Here is an 18,937-nt window from a genome sequence, read left to right as displayed (position 1 = left end):
AGTAAGTCAAATGTGTTTACCGCTGAGCTGAACCTTGTTGAGCGTCTGGACGGAGTCTGGCGTTGGCGACGGCGCAGTTTTCTGCCCTCCCGGATCCTTCTCCCATGGGGCTCTGAACTCGCTGTCTGTCACCCGTCTCTGACGGCCCAGTTCGTCATCTCTGTGTGGGACGGCGGATCATTAGTGTCCATAACGCCGTCATCTCAGGCGGCCAATAAATGAAGTTCTTTTGGTTCACGTTCCTGGAAGTTTTGTTGGGTCTGGAATTCTTATCACAAATCTAATGGGAATAGATCGCCGCGCTGCCATGTCGATATTGCTTGCTACAGCACCGATGTACTGCATGATCGTGTATGCCAGTCTTACAGTATGCTAGTTTCGCTGGAGAAGATTGCAAGCACTATTATAATCCACGATGCGTGGGAGGGCTTGTGAATATGGTAACTTTTCGATGGGGACGTTCTCTAGCAGAATCTCATCCCATGGTGCGTGGGAGGGCGGACCGCCAGCCATACCGTTCAACTGCGCCTTGCTCTCAGAAATGCCAGGGTCGTCTTATCGATCGACTGTTAGAACGACCCTGTGGGCCCAGGGGAGCTATTGGAGTGTCAGCGACCCACTTTACACCCACGCTGTTCACGTGGTCCGACTGTGGACTCCCCTCCCACGACCAGCTTGGTGTCGGTGCTGTGTGCTTTGGGCTGTGTTATGACTTGATATTCTGTGACTTTGGATGCGAATTGATTGGTGTTTCTCACTGTGTTGCTTGATGGGTGGTGGGTGCCCTATTCTCTGCACTGTGTTTTGGCTGGCATTTTGTGCTCTGACCTCCCACTCTTTCCAATCTCTCTGGCTTCTCCTATACCCACCTTCTAATTCTACCTGCTCTTTGCCGCCTCCCTGACCTGTCCCTCTGTTTCCCCAACTCTACCCACGTTTCTGACCCCATCCACGCTCTCTGACCTCCTCTGCCTCTCTCTCTCTCTCTCGCCCTCTCTGACCTGTGGGCTCTCTCCGTTTACAGCGCCGCCGCCTCCGGACACCTGGTTGGACCGGAGTCGCACGCTGTTCCTCCAGATTACACTGCCGGCCGTGGTGGCCATCCTCCTGCTGCTGGCCGTCATCTGGGCCTACGTCAAGGTGAGGCTGACTCTGCTCACTGTTCATGGCAAGTTAAGGTTAAAGGAAAAGGGCCACCTTCGTGAAATATGAAGATATCGTTGTTTTCATTTTGACATTATTATTTTTCATTTTCTTTTTAAAACTGGTGCCAGAAGTGCACAATTCGCGAAAAAGTATTTCAAACTATTTAACATATTGGTACTATGTTGATACTCTCTACGGCACCTACTGTATGATGGCATAGCGATGACGTCACACTCAAGCCAATCAGCGTTCAGAAGACAGACTCGTCGGATTGTGTCAGATAAGCTGATTGGTTAAAGCTGAGCTGGTTGGAGCTGATTGGTAAAAAACCAAAGCCTCGCCGCGGGTGGCTGTATTGTCGGATAAGAACGCATTCCTGGGATAAGGACGCATTCCTGGCGTATTTTCTTTTAAAATTGCCGATAACTACGAATGGAGGCCGAAATCGGCCGTAAGGAGGCAGACAGGTTGGTTTTCGGACACGGGCTACAAGATGGCTATCTCAGTTTCAATCCCCATGTTAAAGGTGGCCCTTTTCCTTTAACTCCGGTCACTGTATTTGGCTGTAGGGAGGTCTGCTCGGCCACCGCCGGGCTACAGCCTTTTAGATGACTGCTTGATGATAATAGAACTATTTAGTTAGCTATTTCGCCACCTTTTTGTGCCTTCTGTTTTTAATCGCCATGGGAACTCTGAGAGATCTGTGTTTATTTGTTTTTGGAAGCAATAATTAAGTAGTTTGTAAAAGTAATTTAGAGCCGCTTTCATCTTCCATTGCCTTTCCGTGCGTCTGATTTGTCTGAGCATGATGTCGCACAACCCTGGAGTAATTAATTTGGTACCGATATCAGCAGCCGGGATGTTGTCTTTCCATTTTCCGGATGCTTCTTTAGAGTTGAAATAATCAGTGTCCCGCATCTATGTAGGTGCCTAATGGTCGGTACATCCTGGTTTTGCCAATCAGCAGAATATAAGAGACGCGAGCGTATCGCAACCAGATCTGCCCCACGGCTAATTACACTGCTCGAACCTACATCTGGCGGGCGATAATGATGATTGTTGCGCCTGAGCCGCCCACTGGTCGTGCAGAGATCGCGTATCAGGGTCGGCACTCCGTTCGTTCGTTATTTTTTGTTTTGTTAATTTCTTCGTTAGTTCGTTGGTTCGTTCGTTCGTTTGATTGATCGTTTTTCGGTAGTTTGGTAGTTCGTTTCGTTGTTTCACTTGTTTATCGGCCCGTCCGTCCGCCGATCCGTCCATCTGCCCGGTCCGCCTCTGGGTCACACACTTCACGCTCGGCATGACTGGGTATGGCTAGGATATCCCATTGGTGTTATTACCGCGCTACTCTGTCTATCCCTGTGTCATCAGTCGAGTGGTCTGCTGTCGGCAGACCTCAAACCTCGCCCTTTCCGGCCCGACGACCGGCACATTCGGTCAGAGAACAGACTCTGTATGCACCGGGCGTGCCGATAGCGCCGATTTGTGCAACACGGGGCGGGGCAGGCTGCAGACTAATAACCATTACGTGCATGCTTGAGTATCGGCTGCAACATCGATAACCGAACTGCAGCAGGTGTCTGTGTGTTATATATTTATAGGCTACGGTCTGTTATAATCGTCAGATAGATGATATCATTTGTCGATTCGCTGGAGAGAGACCGGAGCTGATTGTTGACGGGATATTTGGTTGGATGGTTATTGAACGGAAAGTTATTGAACGCAGAGGATGAAGTAGCGCCGATGGTTATGTCTTTAGAAAGGGGTCAAATCACGCTCTGATTGTTTTGGGTCATGACCTCATGACCCACGGGATCAGGCACTGGTTTCATGTGTCAATCTCAGCACCGCGTTGTTGTTTGGCCTCAGCATCTGTATTGTTGCAGACTGCAGGCGGCAGCAGCCACTGCAGCTCAACCGTGCCGAGGGCTTTACATTCATGAGCGTCCAAACAGCGGCGTTGCATGAGTTGGGGACGTTGCAGCGTGGGCCGGCTGCTCGGCCCCGCCGTCCGCCCGCTGTGTTGTTTCCGACCCACGTGGAGCCGTCCGTCGTTTGTCTGTCTGTCTGCTTGTCGACCGGCGGATCTTTTCGTTTGTCCGGTACATTACAGAGTTCGAGTGTCGTGTCGCCAGCCCCGTCTGCCCGACCGCCTCAACTAGTGGTCACCGTTTTCCTGGCCATTGTCCACTGACCGAATCCGAAGAGAACGGCGTTTCTGTCGATTCACGGTCTGTCGATTGCTGTCGTTTTGCGCTTCATATTTCAGCGATTTGCAGTGTTGTGGTGGTGGGGTGGGGGTGGAGTTTAGCGATGCGGAAACGGGGGGTGCGGCAATGCTGGCATTCTGAACTGGACGGCAGCTGGTCTCTCCCAGTATGAACAAATGGAAAGATGTTCATTGTTCTGTATCGTGGTGTCATCTCATTGTCGAGAACACAGAGCGGCCGAGATTTGAATGCTTGGATTCATTTACACGCCATTGCTGCAAGATTGATGAGAAAGGTGTGGTATTCGACGACTGGGCTGAACATCCTCCGTTTAGTTTTAAAATGGTCAACTGCCACTCCAGGTAATTGCAGTGATATTTACACTCCATTTGCCGGGGTTGCTCACGAATGCGACATTAATGCACCTACCTGCTGTCGACGCGGTAACTGCTGAGACAAGCGAGCTGGCAAGGTTAAGAATAACCGGCTTTCTAGAACGGCTCTCAGAAACTAATTTAAATGGCAATTGCAGCAGCCGGAAAGTTTGTCCCACGCTCTGCAAGTTCTCCCCAACAGGACTGGAGGCTGTTATGTACTTGACGCAGACTCATAACAAGGCTGTTTTCGCAATGAACGCTGCAAACTTCCTACTGGATGAGAGATGCCGTTATAGATGTAAAATTATTTATTTACCTTCCCTACCGAACGCACCGTCCTAGCTGAAAGCAGGTGTGCTGCTTGATGCCTTGATTTGTCCCTTCGCATCCTTTCTCGTGTATTCTGGCAGAGGCTCACGAAGTTATTTCATTATCTCATCTCAGAAGTTGGTCCCTCGAATTCACTATTGTGCAGTTGTGCAGTTGTATTTCTGAGCTATAGCGTAAGTTTGATGCGAGTCTGCTTCGGATCGGTGCGAGTCTGTGACATTTACATTCCTTCTGAGATTACTGTTGGAAGAATGCTACCAACGGGGCATTCCACGTCAAATCGAACAAAAATCGGCTGTTTTGCACCTTACCATCAGCGATTTCATTATAAATTTGTGAGCGAGTTCCTGTGTGGCCCCGGACATTACATTGATGTTTTTTGCACATTCTGACCAAAGGTCTTCTAAATATAGGGCATCAAATTTTTACAAAATGTTGCATCTTTATATTTTTGAATGACCATAACTTTGGTTGTACTTGTTTGATTTGAATGAAATAACCCTTACTATTTAGGTAATTTCTTAAGCATTTGTTTAGAATTGCACCTACTTAAATATATGACCTTGAAATTTGCTTAACTCTGTTCTTAAGCACAAATATCGAAATAGCAAAAAACACGTCACCATCGATTTGGCTCATTTTCATATATTTTATTGCCTATCATATTCTTAACAACCTGTGAAAAAATTAGAGTGGGCCATTCATAAGTTTTGAAGAAAACTGCACATATGCAAACGTATGTTAGCACGCGCAGTGGAGGAGGAAGAGCGAATTTCGCCCACCCCTCCTGTTTTTCGCCAATATCTCATAAGATTAATGCGAAATTAATTATGGCTACCTGTCAAGAATTGAATTGGACATCTCATCGTGCAAGCAATAAGAAAATCGGTTCACAACTGTTCTAGTAATAGCGGTGTAAAGTGAACATCCTGTCGCCGCAGCGACGCGGCGACTCGGCAGCCGGCGCCGACCGCTACGCGCCGCCTGAATTGTAGACTGTGCCGGGACGGAACGGAACGGTTCCGTCTTTACATCGCGCTCCCTACTGCTGATTTCGTTCGATTCGCGTCCAATTTTGTGAGAAGACTAAGAAATGTACAGGCAATCTTATGGTGAAAGAATTTTGAAAATCGGTTGGTAAACAATTGAAATATGAACGTGTAAACAGAAAATTGTGATTACTGCATTTCCCGCATCGGCCGAGCCCGCCTTGCAGCCGGCGACATGTTACTCTTAGCAGGCCTTTAACTGCCATATTTATTATTGGATTAACTAGAAATTCCCCATACATACTATAAAATGTATGTTCTTTCGTATAGTGAAGATCAAAAGACGTGAAGATATCGTTGCGTGATAATGTTTTCGTTGAATTTACTTCATGATGCATTTCCTCACGGCTCAAAATTCACCGCAAAATACCGTTTGCCTGAGACACTTTTACTATGGAACGTGAATGCTTGACTACGATGACTATGCATTTCCATTCTCGCAGAGTTTAGGATATCACTAATCAGCAATCATTCATTTAAGAAAGTGTACACAAGCAAGCATGTCTTGACTCTGTCTTTCAAGGTCACGCGCGGTTGCGTGATGTTGATGCATGAAAACGGCGTTTGCCGCGAAAGTTATGAATGGCCCACTCCAATTTTTTCACAGATGGTTAGGAACATTGTGACGGACATAATATGTAAAAATTAGCCAAATCGAAGGTGACGTGTTTTTTGCTATTTAAATTTTTATGTTTTAATTCAAGGTCAAAAGCATTTCAAGGTCACTTCAATTTCATCTTATAATTAAAAATCAAAGCCTTATCAATTGCCTATAAGACCCTGTTAATATCATTTTGATACCAGAAAAGGAACCAGAGTTATAGCCATTTAAAAAATTGATGTGTGGCATTTTTCACTATATTCGATGACCTATATCTCAGCGATACGTTATCAAATTTCGAAAATATTATACGTAACTCAGTTTTGAACCATGCCCAGTCTGCCTACAAATTTTCAGAAAAATCGAAGGGGATGACGGATTTCGGTGTTTGATTTGACGTGGAATGCCCCCAACTTATCCTTTTCCAGTGTTTCCTTTTAGCGGTGCTTTTATTCTGTGTCGCTTATTGTTACAATATGTAGTTACTGCTTTCCCTATTGTTCTGTCATCTAGTGCCGTAACCGTATGCCATAAGCTTGAGTTGTTACCCAGCGTCGTACCCTGTGCCATTTGTCTGTGTAGGTATTGTATTGTTACATTATGTAGACCGTACTTATGTCTAAACCCTGTGCCGACAGTGCTGCTACGGCCGCCAGCGGTACAAAGCACGCCCTCCATTTGACGACATCGGTGACCGCCTGCTGGACGGCACCGGCTCCGAGTGCGGCGGCCCGCTGGCCGGAGGTGCCGGACTCAAACAGCTGCTGGAGGCGAGCACCTCCGGCTCCGGCTCCGGCCTGCCGCTGCTGGTACAGCGCTCAGTGGCGCGTCAGGTCACCCTGGACCAGAGCATCGGCAAGGGGCGCTATGGAGACGTCTGGTGGGGCCGCTGGCACGGAGAGGATGTGGCCGTTAAGGTGAGAGAGAGGGTGAGGGAGAGAGAGGGGGAGGAGGGAGGGAAGAAGGGAGAGAGAGGGGGAAAGGGTAAGGGAGAGATATAGAGGGGAAGGGGAGGTAGGGCCCGAGAGAGGGAGAAAGAGAGCGGGAGTTAAATATTTTTATCCTAATTTGATTTGAAAACATCGTCCTTTCGAGGAATGAAGCAACGCAAAGTTAGTTACGATGTAGCCTGTCTGAGACGCTTACTTTGAAAGCCTGTAAGCTCAATTCTAGTGTATTTAATTTCATTGTTAAATGCTTGACGTCAAACATTGCGTTACACGGTCTTCTGGGGTGTTCAGATTGATGTCGACCGAAGCATTAGACTGCTTCTCTTTGAATCCAGTGCGGAGCGACCTCGTTTGAAGCATTGAGTACGCGTCGACTCGTCTTTTCAGCCAGGAGATTCTCCGGGTGCACTCAGCTGGCATGCTTGACGCAGATGCAGCCTCTGTAAACGCGTCCCATCCTTAGATTCGAGCCTTCCGTTGGTCGCTTACGTCCCAAACAAGGTTCTTGCTCGCTTTGACCTCTTACTATGCGCCTCGGCAGATCTTTTCGACCCGTGACGAGCGTTCCTGGTTCCGTGAGGTGGAAATCTACCAGACGGTGATGCTGCGACATGAGAACATACTCGGCTTCATCGCGGCAGACAACAAAGGTACGGTCGTGTTCTGTTACTACATAGCTTCGTCCCTCAAACAAGGATGCGACGATCTGTCTATTATATTTCCCCACCCCTACTCTCTGTCCTCCCAGGTATGAGTGACTCATTGAGTGACAGTATCCCGTCAATCTGTTCCTCAGATACTACAGTACGAACCACAATGATGTGCCTCTTCTATCCTTTTGTCTTTCAGTTTGTTTCCCTACTCCTTACCACCACTCGTCAGTCAACGCGTATTCCATGTTTGGCGTTCAGACCGTGCCTCAGTCTGAGTTCCGAGCTGCTCTATGCTACCAGTCCGTGGCCCGGTCCAGTCATTACCCCACTGCCCTCAGTCCGTATCCCAATTCCATCAGTCTGTGCCCCATCACCCTCAATCCGTCACTCAGTCCGTGTCTCCCGAGCTCCCAGCGGCCAGCAGTGATATAGCGTTCTGCCGTTTGCTGAAAGCCATCTCTCTCGCATCTCTCGCAGCCAACGGCGGACTCAGATAGCCTATTTGCTGAGACTGGGAGTTCCGGGACTTTGGGAACACTCTGAGAGCTCGCCTAATGCATTCATCGCAGCTATGTTTGATCTGGGAAAATATGATGTAAAGTGTTTCTGCGCTGCGCTACTTGGTAATCGCCTGAGAAGCGACCCAGGCGGTAGTTGACCGGGAGCTACCAGCCTTGTGAGTGGGATATGTATGCGGGGATCGGCTGGAAGCCATCGGGGAAAGATGTACTCTCACAGTGGGTGTCGAGTGGGTTGTATAATGTATGTGTGTTGTATATAGTGTTTGTAGTGTGTAGTGTTTGGTGGGGTTGACGTGGTAACGAGAAAGAAGAAGTGTTTTTATAGTAGGTACTGTTTCCTGGTCAGCGGTTATACTCCCAGTGAAGATTATTGTCTTTTCAATATGCAAACCACTTCCACAAAGCTGCTTTCCGACTTTTAAAGCTTCAAAACACACACTTAATGCTAACTAACGCCAATCGAGCGTGTTTTGACAGCAGAGCTTCACGACGGTTCAATATTTTAATCTATTCATTTGAATAGTCTGACCCGACATTGCAGCGCATTGCATTCGGTAATAAAACAAAGTCGGAAATTCGCTACGAACTGCAAGTACTCGGCACTGCACAAAACTACATCGAGATTGTGAAACATATTCTTTACCACAACATGTCGACTAGCCCGTGTCTGGCGTATGTACAGCCCACCGCTAAAGTAATGTAGGGTTTTACCAATCTCAACGGTTGGCTTTGACTGGCGATTGTTTAATGCGGAGTGATCGAAAAGAAGATGTCAATAGCTAAAGTTGCAGCTGCAAGGGTGCCGATACATATAAGCTACATTCAAAGTTTCATTGTAGTCTGGTTAATCGTTCCTAAGCTTCAGAAGCAGAACATACCCATGACTGAAACCCCACATTACTTCTGCTGTGGACTGTACATCAGCTGCGATACGTTCTCTGCTAGGCGTCCGTATGAATCTCTGCTACCTGCCTCGCCAATCCCTCTCACCAATCATCCATAGCTCGTTCATATGACATGTGACCCTGAACCTGGGGGCGTTTGATCAGTTTGTTTGTTTTTGTTTGTTTTGCTGGGTAAGGTCCTTTCAGTTTGACAATTTCAGAGCCGGAAGGATGATAGGAATTTGGGGGAGACATTGGTCTGGGCGCTGGGCAGGCATCTTGGTGAGTCACCGAGGCTGAGCCCGTCCCAAAGGACAGGCCGACCAGCCCCCAAAGTACTCACTGCACCCGGCTACGGGTGTGCTCCCCTGGTAGCAGCGGTGCCCCTCCAAGGGAGCAGCCCGCATGAGATAAAGTTGCCTGTCCAGCCCGGACCGAGGGTTGCGGCGTGAAGAAGGATTTTAAAGTCCTGAGGATGGAAACGATGGACGGGGTGTATGATCAGTGACCAATGACCTAACCTGCCCTCTGTATACCGCAGATAACGGCACCTGGACGCAGCTGTGGCTGATCACGGACTACCACCGTCACGGCAGTCTATTCGACTACCTGCAGCGACACACGGTGGACGTGAGGGGCATGTACCGGCTGGCGCTGTCTATAGTCACCGGACTGGCCCACCTGCACATGGAAATTGTCGGCACACAGGGTAAGAGAGGATGGAGAGAGAAAGAGAGCGAGAGAGAGAGAGGGGAGGAGGGACTGGCCCACCTGCACATGGACATTGTCGGCACACAGGGTGAGAGAGGAGGGGAGGAGAGAGAGAGAGAGAGAGAGAGAGAGAGAGAGAGAGAGAGAGAGAGAGAGAGAGGGGGGGGAGGAGGGACTGGCCCACCTGCACATGGAGATTGTCGGCACTCAGGGTAAGAGAGGACAGAGAAAGAGAGCGAGAGAGAGGGGGAGGGGAGGGAGGAGGAACTGGCCCACCTGCATACCTATGGAGATTGCCGGCATACATGGTAAGAGGGGATGGACACAGGGTGATAGGAAAGGGATGGAAAGACAGGTGTGCTGTTTGAAAGGAAAGGAGGGAAGGTACGCTGGTTGAGAAGAGAAGAAAGGGAGGCAAGGCATTACACGGGATGACTGATGAGATTGAGGAGGGGACTGGCCCTCTCGCACATGTAATTTCAAGACGCCGTTTGGACACTGTTGTTTCCCTTCCTGTGGCCTGACCTGGTGGGCTTGTGGGTGGTTTCGAGGGCGTCCCCATGCGCGTCATTAACTGCTGACAGTGTGGTGTCAAAGAGTCGCAGTCGGTTGATCGCCATCGCTGAACGCGTAATAGCTTATCCTGGCGCTAGACTCGGTAGAGGGCAGCAGCGTACTCCGAGTCGGCGCTATGCCCACACTGCTGTATCACACTGACCCACCTTGTCACGCTGACCGTCTCTCGCTCTGCTCTCCAGGTAAACCCGCGATCGCGCACCGCGACCTCAAGTCGAAGAACATTCTGGTGAAGAGTAACGGCACGTGCGCGATCGCCGACCTGGGCCTGGCCGTGCGACACATGCCGGACGACTCCGTGGACATGGCGCCCAACAACCGCGTCGGAACTAAACGATACATGGCACCCGAGGTTAGTATAGCAGGGAGGATAGCGGTAGTGGTACAGGGGAGAAATGTGCGATTTATTGAAGGGATGGTGGGGTGGGGGCTGGGTCAAGTTTTGCCCGTTTTATAGCGAAGGCCTGCAGCACCTGAGCAGTCAGCAGTGGTGCAGTCGTTAGTATTTATGGAAAATATGATAAAGTGCTTGATTTTACGAAATGTAAGCGAATGTCTGATTGCTCGGATGACCTGCTGTCCATTTCTCAAGTCACAGTTAGATTACCGCCGAGTTTTCTGAAAACTGGCGGTATGACTGTCAATGACTGTCAATGACTGTCAATGAGCCGGATGACTGTGACCCTGTCAACTGGTTGAGATGAGCGGTTCAACCTTCCCTATCTTCACAAAGGCTTCCCTGTTCCAAACGTTTTGTGCCGTGAGCCTGGGAGACGCTGGCGCCATCTGGTTTAGCTGTTGGCTGTTTTGGACCCGGGTGATGACGCTCGCAAAATGCGATCAAATGCAATCAGACATTCACTGTTCAAATTCAGCGAGTTTCGCTCTATCGAAGTGGTGAACTCACGCTGTGTGAGTCGATATAGTGAGTGAACTATCATGCCTTACCGTCAAACCGGCGTCTTGTAATGTCAAATCACCCCTTCTACATACGTCTCATATATTCATATTTATTCATGCGGCACGATCACAATTGTCAAAGTATGGCCTTGGTGATGTTGGCTATCACGTACATGGTGTTGGCTATCACGTCTCCTCTAATTCCCCCACCACTCCCGCGAACTCCAACCATCCATCCCTCCTCCCACACCTTCTATCCACTGCACCAATCCCTCCCTCCCATTTGGCATCCTTTCCTTTACTTCCACTCTTCTGAACCTCGTCCCTTTACAATGTTACGATGTACAGTCGTGTACAGGTTGATGGTCCCCTACTCTTTATCCACCGGGTTCCTATGGCTCAGCATTGGCAGCAGCCGCCTGGTACCGGTAGGCTGTGCCGCATGACCCGAGAGTGAAGCGGCACAGTCTACCCACGCCGTTTGACATCGGCTCGGGTCGCCGGGTGGAGCGCTTTGTAGACCAGCTGTCGCGTCAGACCAGCGCGGGGGAGGGGCTCGTCTCGGTGGTTGGCGTGGGCTGGCGAGTGGTGTGGGGCGCGTTGGTGGACAATGGGGGCTGGGCGGGTGTGTGTGGTCACTTGCTGCATTGCACATTTTGCGTCGCTTAACAATTGCATTCCTGTTTTTGCTAAACACAATGCACGGAAGGCCCAGCGAATATAATTTACTTGTGCATTGTGCAAAACGTGATTTGGCACGGTATCGAGGCAACCATAGGTCTTGTGCCACATATATGCATTTTAGGCAATACGCTTATGAAAATGGTAGATTGATCGGATTGATCCTGGATGTCAATTCGTATGCTAAATGTCGACATGTATTAAATGAAAGAATGAATGAATCAATCAATCAATCGACAATCGACATGTAAATATAAAACCGTATAAATGGCTCGTAACCACTAAAATCAAACCAGATCCTAACTCGGAAAAGTAGCCGGAGCCCCGATGAGGCTCGAACCGGGACTCCACGTTGAAAGTTTTACCAATGATCCATCATCATTCCACCAAGCTAGAGCGACCGGCACCCGAAACCACAAAAACATTCATTGACTTTGCTGCCGACCTCCCTGCCCCGCCGCCCGTCCGGCCAGACTTTGCCCCGGCCGTGGCCACCATCCGGTGTAGCTCAGCGTAGGAGTGCTAGACTGTCAAACCGACCGGTTGTGAGAGGGCCGGTTCAAGACGCTTCGCGTGCTGGATGTTTATTTCTGTGTCCGAGGCTATGCGATTAGTCCACTTTTCAGAAAGATTATTTGGTGACAGGTCTGTTTTCTTTCTTTGCTGCAATTCATGAGAAGACCGTATGGACCCTTACCTGTCCTTCCGCACCCCACTTGGGAGATGGGTGTTTGAACGCCCCTGGGTTTTGTGAATATCTCTAAAGCGAATTTTTGGAGGGTGGATTACGATCGGTTCTATGCGACAAGTGACCACACACACCCAGCCCCAGGTCCGCTCACTCCCTCCCCACATCACCCCCGCCCCACACCACACTCCAGCCCGCCTCATCCACCGAGCCGAGCCATGACGAGCCTCAGCGCCCCGGGGCGCGACCTGTCAGCGAACCGGCGGGGAGGCGGGCCGGTTAGACAGGTTAGACAGGCCTGACCCTTACCCCCCCCCCTCCCCCCAGCCGGTGTAACGCAGCGTCCGGTCAAATCGCTCTACCAGGCGACCCGAGCCGGTGTCATACAGTGTGGGTAGGCTGTGCCGCTTCACTCTCGGGTCATGCGGCACAGCCTACCGGTACCAGGCGGCTGCTGCCAATGCTGAGCCATAGGAACCCGGTGGATAAAGAGTAGGGGACCATCAACCTGTACACGACTGTACACTATATGATGTACGATGTTACGAGGTACAATGTTAAAACGTAGTTTGTAAAGATGTTGAAGATTCGTCCCTCCTCTCCCATAGCTTCCCCTATCTTGACACCCCTCCCCCTCCCCGCCAGGTACTGGACGAATCCATCAACATGCACCAGTTCGAGTCGTTCAAGCGTGCCGACGTGTACGCTCTGGGTCTGGTACTCTGGGAGATAGCCAGCCGATGTACGGCCGGCGGTACGGGCTCACACGAGTACCAGCCGCCGTATCATCACCTGGTGTCGGCCGATCCCAGTCTGGAGGACATGCGCAAAGTGGTCTGCGTGGACCGACAGCGGCCATCTATACCGAACCAGTGGCAGAGCTCAGAGGTGAGATATACAGACAGACAGACACAGAGACAAACATACAGACAGACAGCGGCCCCCATACCCAACCAGTGGCAGAGCTCAGAGGTGAGATGTTCAGTGGATACAGTCAGATAGACAGACAGACAGGCAGACAGAGACTGACAAACAGACAGACAGACAGACAGACAGACAGCGGCCCTCCATGCCCAACCAGTGGCAGAGCTCAGAGGTGAGATAGAGAGTGGATACAGTCAGATAGACAGACAGACAGACAGACAGACAGACAGACAGACAGACAGACAGACAGACTGAAAAAGACCCCCCCCCCCCCCCCCACAAACAATCAGTTTCAAAATTTTGGAGTGCGCTTCATAGACACTCTGACTTGTAGCTCGAGATCGGAGCCCAAACGTAGGGCTCAGTAGTCGTAAGTCTCAATTATTATGTGCTATGCCCTCACTGGCTGAATATCCAACGATATCCAGGACGATCTAACTAGGTGTAGATGACCCATGACAGTTTGCAGGGTGTTCGGAAATTCTTCGCGCTTTTCAACATTTTTTTTTACAAATGCGTTTGGTTCATACATATTCAGCAACAGATTCAAACAATGCATGGCCAGGGACACGTCCAAGCCACACCTTTCCGTTAACTGCTCATTCAATGTAACCACCGTCTGCGCCGACGACGGCCTGGACGCGGGGCAGAAGCGCCTATGGGTTTTGGCGATGTAGGACATCCCCAGATTCTTTCATGCTGCCATGATGCAAGTCTCCTGCGACTACAGGTGGGGTTGAGAGGTGGCCTGGAGCTAATTCTGCAGAACGCTCGACACGCCCTAGTCGAGCGGGTTGAGGCATAGACCACTGTATATCTACGACATGTAGTGGTCGTTCCCTTGAATCTCGATTTGATATGCCTGTCCAGGAACCCCTTCTAGACCAGCCTGTTATTCATTTATTTGACGTCGACGAAGATGGTTGGACATGTCCATCAGACCCCGGGATGTTCTTCGATGGCCGCTGAATTGCTGCTACGTTCTCGGCAGTTTTGACTTTTGACATACCATGTTCGTTTCGGCCCTGAGAGTATTTGAAGGAATTCCCGATTCGGATCATTGCCTTCACCTGCTGAGCAGTTCACTGAGAAACGCTGAATTGTTCTGCAACTCGTGCATCTTTCAAGTTGCACCCGACCGCCGCGCGTAAACATCATCGACAAGGTGCATTTTCGCCCATCTACCCATCACTGAACACGAGTTCAACGTCATATTTGCACGACCCGCAGATTGAGATGACTGGTCAACGAGGGGTCATGCCCGTGGAGATTGGCTGAATGTCCACTAATCACAGCGCGCGTTAGACGGCGTCCAAGACAAGCGTCAGGAGCAGGACCTTCCTGACGCCCTGTGGTTGTCTCGCTGCCATGCCCTTCCCAATGGACAATGATATAGCGGGATTTAGTCGTACCAGTCGTACCCTCTGCGTCATGCTCAGAAAACTGAAGCCTCCGACAACTTTCGACCGATTATCTTTCCACCCCCCCCTCCCCCTCATATTACGCGCCCTCAAAAAACTTCTAGCTGTCAGTAACAACTATCGCGACCCCGCGGTCCCTCCCCCCCCCCCCCCCGTGTTGCACTGTTAGATCTGCCAGTTCTATTCCAGTGCTGAATCACTTGAACTGTTCACACGATGGAATGGCGGTGGTTGCTATGACGCTGCTATGACGATATACCTATACTGCAATTTCGGAACTAACGGATCAGATCCTATTTAGTATGTTACATGCTATTTTCATTGTTCAAGACAATAGACAAGGCTTTAAAAAGTGCGAAATCGAAGCTGACCAGTCGAAATTCCGTTCATTTTGATGTCATTTTTGGACTGATGATTTCGTCATTTGGATCGTTCTGGTGACATTAATTGCATAAGTATGGTACTGTCGTGCAGAAATGCGGCCAATAATGGCGGGAGCGTGGCGCGCGGTTTTCCTGGTCGGTAGGAAAACGTGATGACGCTCCAGAGAGTTCGCTGCGCAGCCGTCTCACGCCGGGGAGTATTTTTGTTTTGGTCCGTTTAGAGGAAGTTTTTGGTGCGGGGAGAATCTGACTGTCTGGTGGGAGTGGGGAGGGGATGTTTTGGGTGTTGGGGTAGGGAGGGAGTATGTCTCCTCGAGTTGGGGTGAGAGTGGTTGTTTGGCGAGCGGGCTGCTTAGGAATTGTATGGTGGTTAAGGAGAGGAGCTCTCTGGCGTATGCTTGAAAGAGATGCTGGCTGGATCTGTTTTATGTTTTAATTAGGATCAGGTTCAGGAGTGGGGAGGAAATGTGGCTTCAAGCGAGGTTTTTTGGAGATACGACTAGATCTTTTTGGGGAGACTCGGGCATTTTACCGAAATTTGACCGCGGGGGAGGTTGCGTAGGTGAATGGTTAGGTGCTGGGTATGTTACCACGTACCAGCATTTATGACTATGGCGGGTTCTTGAGACTTGAGAAGCTCCAATAGCGGACATTGAGAGTCTGGATCGGCGTCGTCCGAAGCCATAGCGGCGCCGGGCCTTTGAAACTATAAGCCCTTGCAACTGACAATGGCTCAGTGTCAGAACCGGACGACTGACAGTCATGAGACTCCAGTCTCCGTGATAGTTGTTTTGCTGCCATATAACGGTGAAAGGGGTCTCACACATTTCAAAAAGGGCGAACCGGATGCTCGCGTTTGGTCGGGCTTAAAATAGCGTGAACGGTGCCTTTGAAGACGGGTTGTTTTCCGTCCCCAAAGCCGAGCCGTCTCTGGCCGTCTCTAAAAATCTCTCAAACGTATGCAACAATGACACCACAGGGCTTTTGCTTCACGAAAAATGGGAATTTTATTCAGCCGTTTCGTGATTGCCGTGATCTAATGCATTGTCATGCAATGAGGCGCCCTCTGCGAGAGGCCGGTCTGCATTGCGTCATGGGTTACTGGCGCCCCCTGTGTTGGACTTCTATCGCGCGGTAGGCGACGGCTGTGACTGAAAGGCTGAGCCATCACACCGCAGGGAGCGGTACCAGTACACCAATGTCACCGGTACTAGTAAGGGGACCCGCAGTTGCTACTGTACAGCGACCCTGAGTAAATTGTCCCAGCACCCTCACAGGGAACAACGATAAGCTGCCAGAGGGCACGCTTAGAAAACCTCAGCTGCTCTTGTACAGGGCCCGGCGGTCGATATCAATGTTATAGGTTGTTACTGGACAGGACAGACGGCTAGAGTTGGGGTTCGTGTACAGTAGCAACTACCCCGTACACCACTGAGATGCCTATGAGATGTGTTATTAGTTGTTACTCGTGTTCACCAAGCATATGATGTCGGGGGGGTCTCCTCACATCTCTTACCGGCGTAGCGACTGCTGATCTGGCCACCCAGCCCAGTTTCTTTGTTTCCGGTACCCCTGGGGTCCCTTGTTTTCCATTTTCTGCTGGTTGGCGGCAATCATATCCGTCCTAGGCTACCTAGTGAGAAGCGATTCCGGTGCTCGACAGTGTTCGTCAGTGACGAGCTCCCGTGTACGGACAGCGCCAGTTTGTGTGATCTGAGCAACCCTTCCTAGTTGGTTATGTGTTGCATGTATACAACAAAATTTCATCACACTGTGTGGAGAAGGTGCATGATGATATTCCACTGACTGACCGTCTCTCCGCCGGCAGGCTCTGCGAGTCATGTCCAAGGTGATGAAGGAGTGCTGGTACTCGGGCTTGACAGTAGTATCTTCCTGTAACCTCAGTTTGACGGCACTCTCTCCCTCAGGCTCTGCGCGTCATGTCGAAGGTGATGAAGGAGTGCTGGTACCACAGCGCCGCCGCCCGGCTCACCGTCCTGCGCGTCAAAAAGACGCTGAGCAGCAGCTGTGCCGCCGACGACATCAAGGCTCCCCTGTAGACACTGCGGGCTGGGACATGCAGGCTGCATCGCGGCTGGGTGTCTGCTGGGCGGACGGAGCACTGAGGAAAACAGGCAGAACGGGCCGTGGATGCAGCCAGCGCGGTGGCAGCCGGCGACTGTGCTTCTTTTACAGCTGAGGTGACAATTCTATACAACTGATACTGCAATGACTGTCGATCTGACTTTGATGACAGATAATTGTGTCTAACCGCTGTGACGATCTGATGCGTCCTGTCGCCAATGAGACGGGATGACAGGGGACTCGGCATGCGTATGCAGCTCGCGCGAACTCTAACACTGCTGTGGGGCCGGACGAGTGGTGTGAAATCGGCCCGTCGTCGGAGGCGGGATGAGCCTCCCTAATTGCACCTCGGAAATGGTGGCTTTCGAGACTTGTGTCAGTAGCTACTGACGTGCGAGATGACTCGTGTCTGACTGTGTTTCGGTATGAGCGAGACACCAGGAGGCTTCAATGGAGCGACAGACTCTGATGGGATACCGCACACCTCATCGCGGACGGCGATGGTGCTCCATACTCGGCCGAATAACGGTAACGTGACGTTCGTGACACCGTCACGGAATTCACGAGCGGCAGCGCCGACCCGGTCGCCGTCTCGCAAAGTGCGTCGGGCGGGCCTGGATGCCGCTTTTTTCGGGTCGCGGGCGCCTCTCGCGGCCGCTCGCCGGGCGCCGGCCGATGGCTCTCTTACCTCGCCCTTCCCTCGAACCGAGCGCGTATTTGACCAACTTCCAGGGCATCTGTGTGGCCGATGCCGCCTGCCGGCCGTGAGGTATTTTTAAGGCCGCTCTCCGGTGTGTGGGGTGCGCGGTAGCCCGGGGCCCGCCGGCGGTGAGGTATTTTTCGGCCGCTCTGTCTGTGTGTGAGGTGTACGGTAGCCCGGAGCCCATCGGCTGGCTTCCGGTGCCAGAGTGTAACTCAGGTATCGAATACGCTCGCGTTTCCTATGTGTCTCCAATCTGTACAAGTGAGCGCGCCATGGCGCTGTGTAAGTTAGACAGGTATCCATACACGCCATTTTTCTTCTTATGTCGGGTCGATTTATCAGTACAAGGCCGCGGCTGCTCCTCGCATTCGATGCCGTTATTTTTTCCACGTAGTTCTGTTGTCTCTAGTGCAGTGATACGTACAGCTATGGTCCATATCTGCGTACTTGTTACAAATACAGTTTATTTCCTATGCCTATTGTTCGGTGCGTCATGTCTAGGGCCATGCCCAACTTCCGTGTCTCGTCAGGTGGACGTGTAGTGTGGTATCTGATATTTTATGTCTGCGTAGTACTGATTATAATACAAGTAGCGTGCTCAAGTCTTTCGATGTAAATCAGTTGTGACTCAACGCGACCCGTTTTGCCGTGAGGAAGCTCCAGAGCATGACGTGATGTCGGCAAGTCGCGTCTTCCTGGGACTTGGTGATTGTCGGGGGCGGTCGGGACCAGGCGCAGCGCAGTCTCAGAATACACATAGATGGCAGCACTGAGCGCGACCTCGCCCGTAGACAGCCTTTTACGGCAAAGTAGTGGTGAATGAGCGTGAGCAGCCTCTGCATGAAGTAACCGTGCCCATGTGGATCACAAGTGGTGATACTTGCTTGAAACCGCACAATGTGTGTACTGTGAACTTATCTTTTGGTGCGCGCCTACTTGCTTCAGTCGGTTTAGTCAGTTCAGTAGAAGTCCAATCCTTTACCGCCGTTATTTCATTTTGATACTACGCGATGCCGCGAAGAGAGGCCAGCCGGCAAGATGCATCTGAAAAGCCGCAGGTTGATGAGATCTGAGCAGGCATTCTCTAATTTCGTTATCGTTGCAACACCGCAATGCTTTGGCAATAATACCGGCCTCTGTGGGA

At 50.8% G+C, this 18,937-nt stretch overlaps 1 protein-coding gene across 1 annotated transcript; it reads left to right on the top strand.

Annotated features, from left to right (window-relative positions):
• Positions 1-1,024: 1,024 nt before the first annotated feature.
• LOC122373276 (TGF-beta receptor type-1-like) lies at positions 1,025-18,395 on the top strand (the record flags this gene model as incomplete). Its single annotated transcript, XM_043351189.1, has 7 exons — positions 1,025-1,140; positions 6,352-6,630; positions 7,205-7,313; positions 9,263-9,430; positions 10,191-10,360; positions 12,923-13,165; positions 16,934-18,395. Coding segments are annotated over 7 exons (1,217 nt in total), but the record flags the coding sequence as incomplete, so codon positions are not given.
• Positions 18,396-18,937: the final 542 nt, after the last annotated feature.

The sequence above is a fragment of the Amphibalanus amphitrite genome, unplaced genomic scaffold, assembly GCF_019059575.1.
Source record: "Amphibalanus amphitrite isolate SeventyFive unplaced genomic scaffold, NRLGWU_Aamphi_draft 001471F_arrow, whole genome shotgun sequence".
In the NCBI taxonomy this organism is placed as follows: domain Eukaryota; kingdom Metazoa; phylum Arthropoda; class Thecostraca; order Balanomorpha; family Balanidae; genus Amphibalanus; species Amphibalanus amphitrite.
Note: the sequence above shows the minus strand (reverse complement) of the source record. Positions and strands in the feature narration are given on the sequence as shown.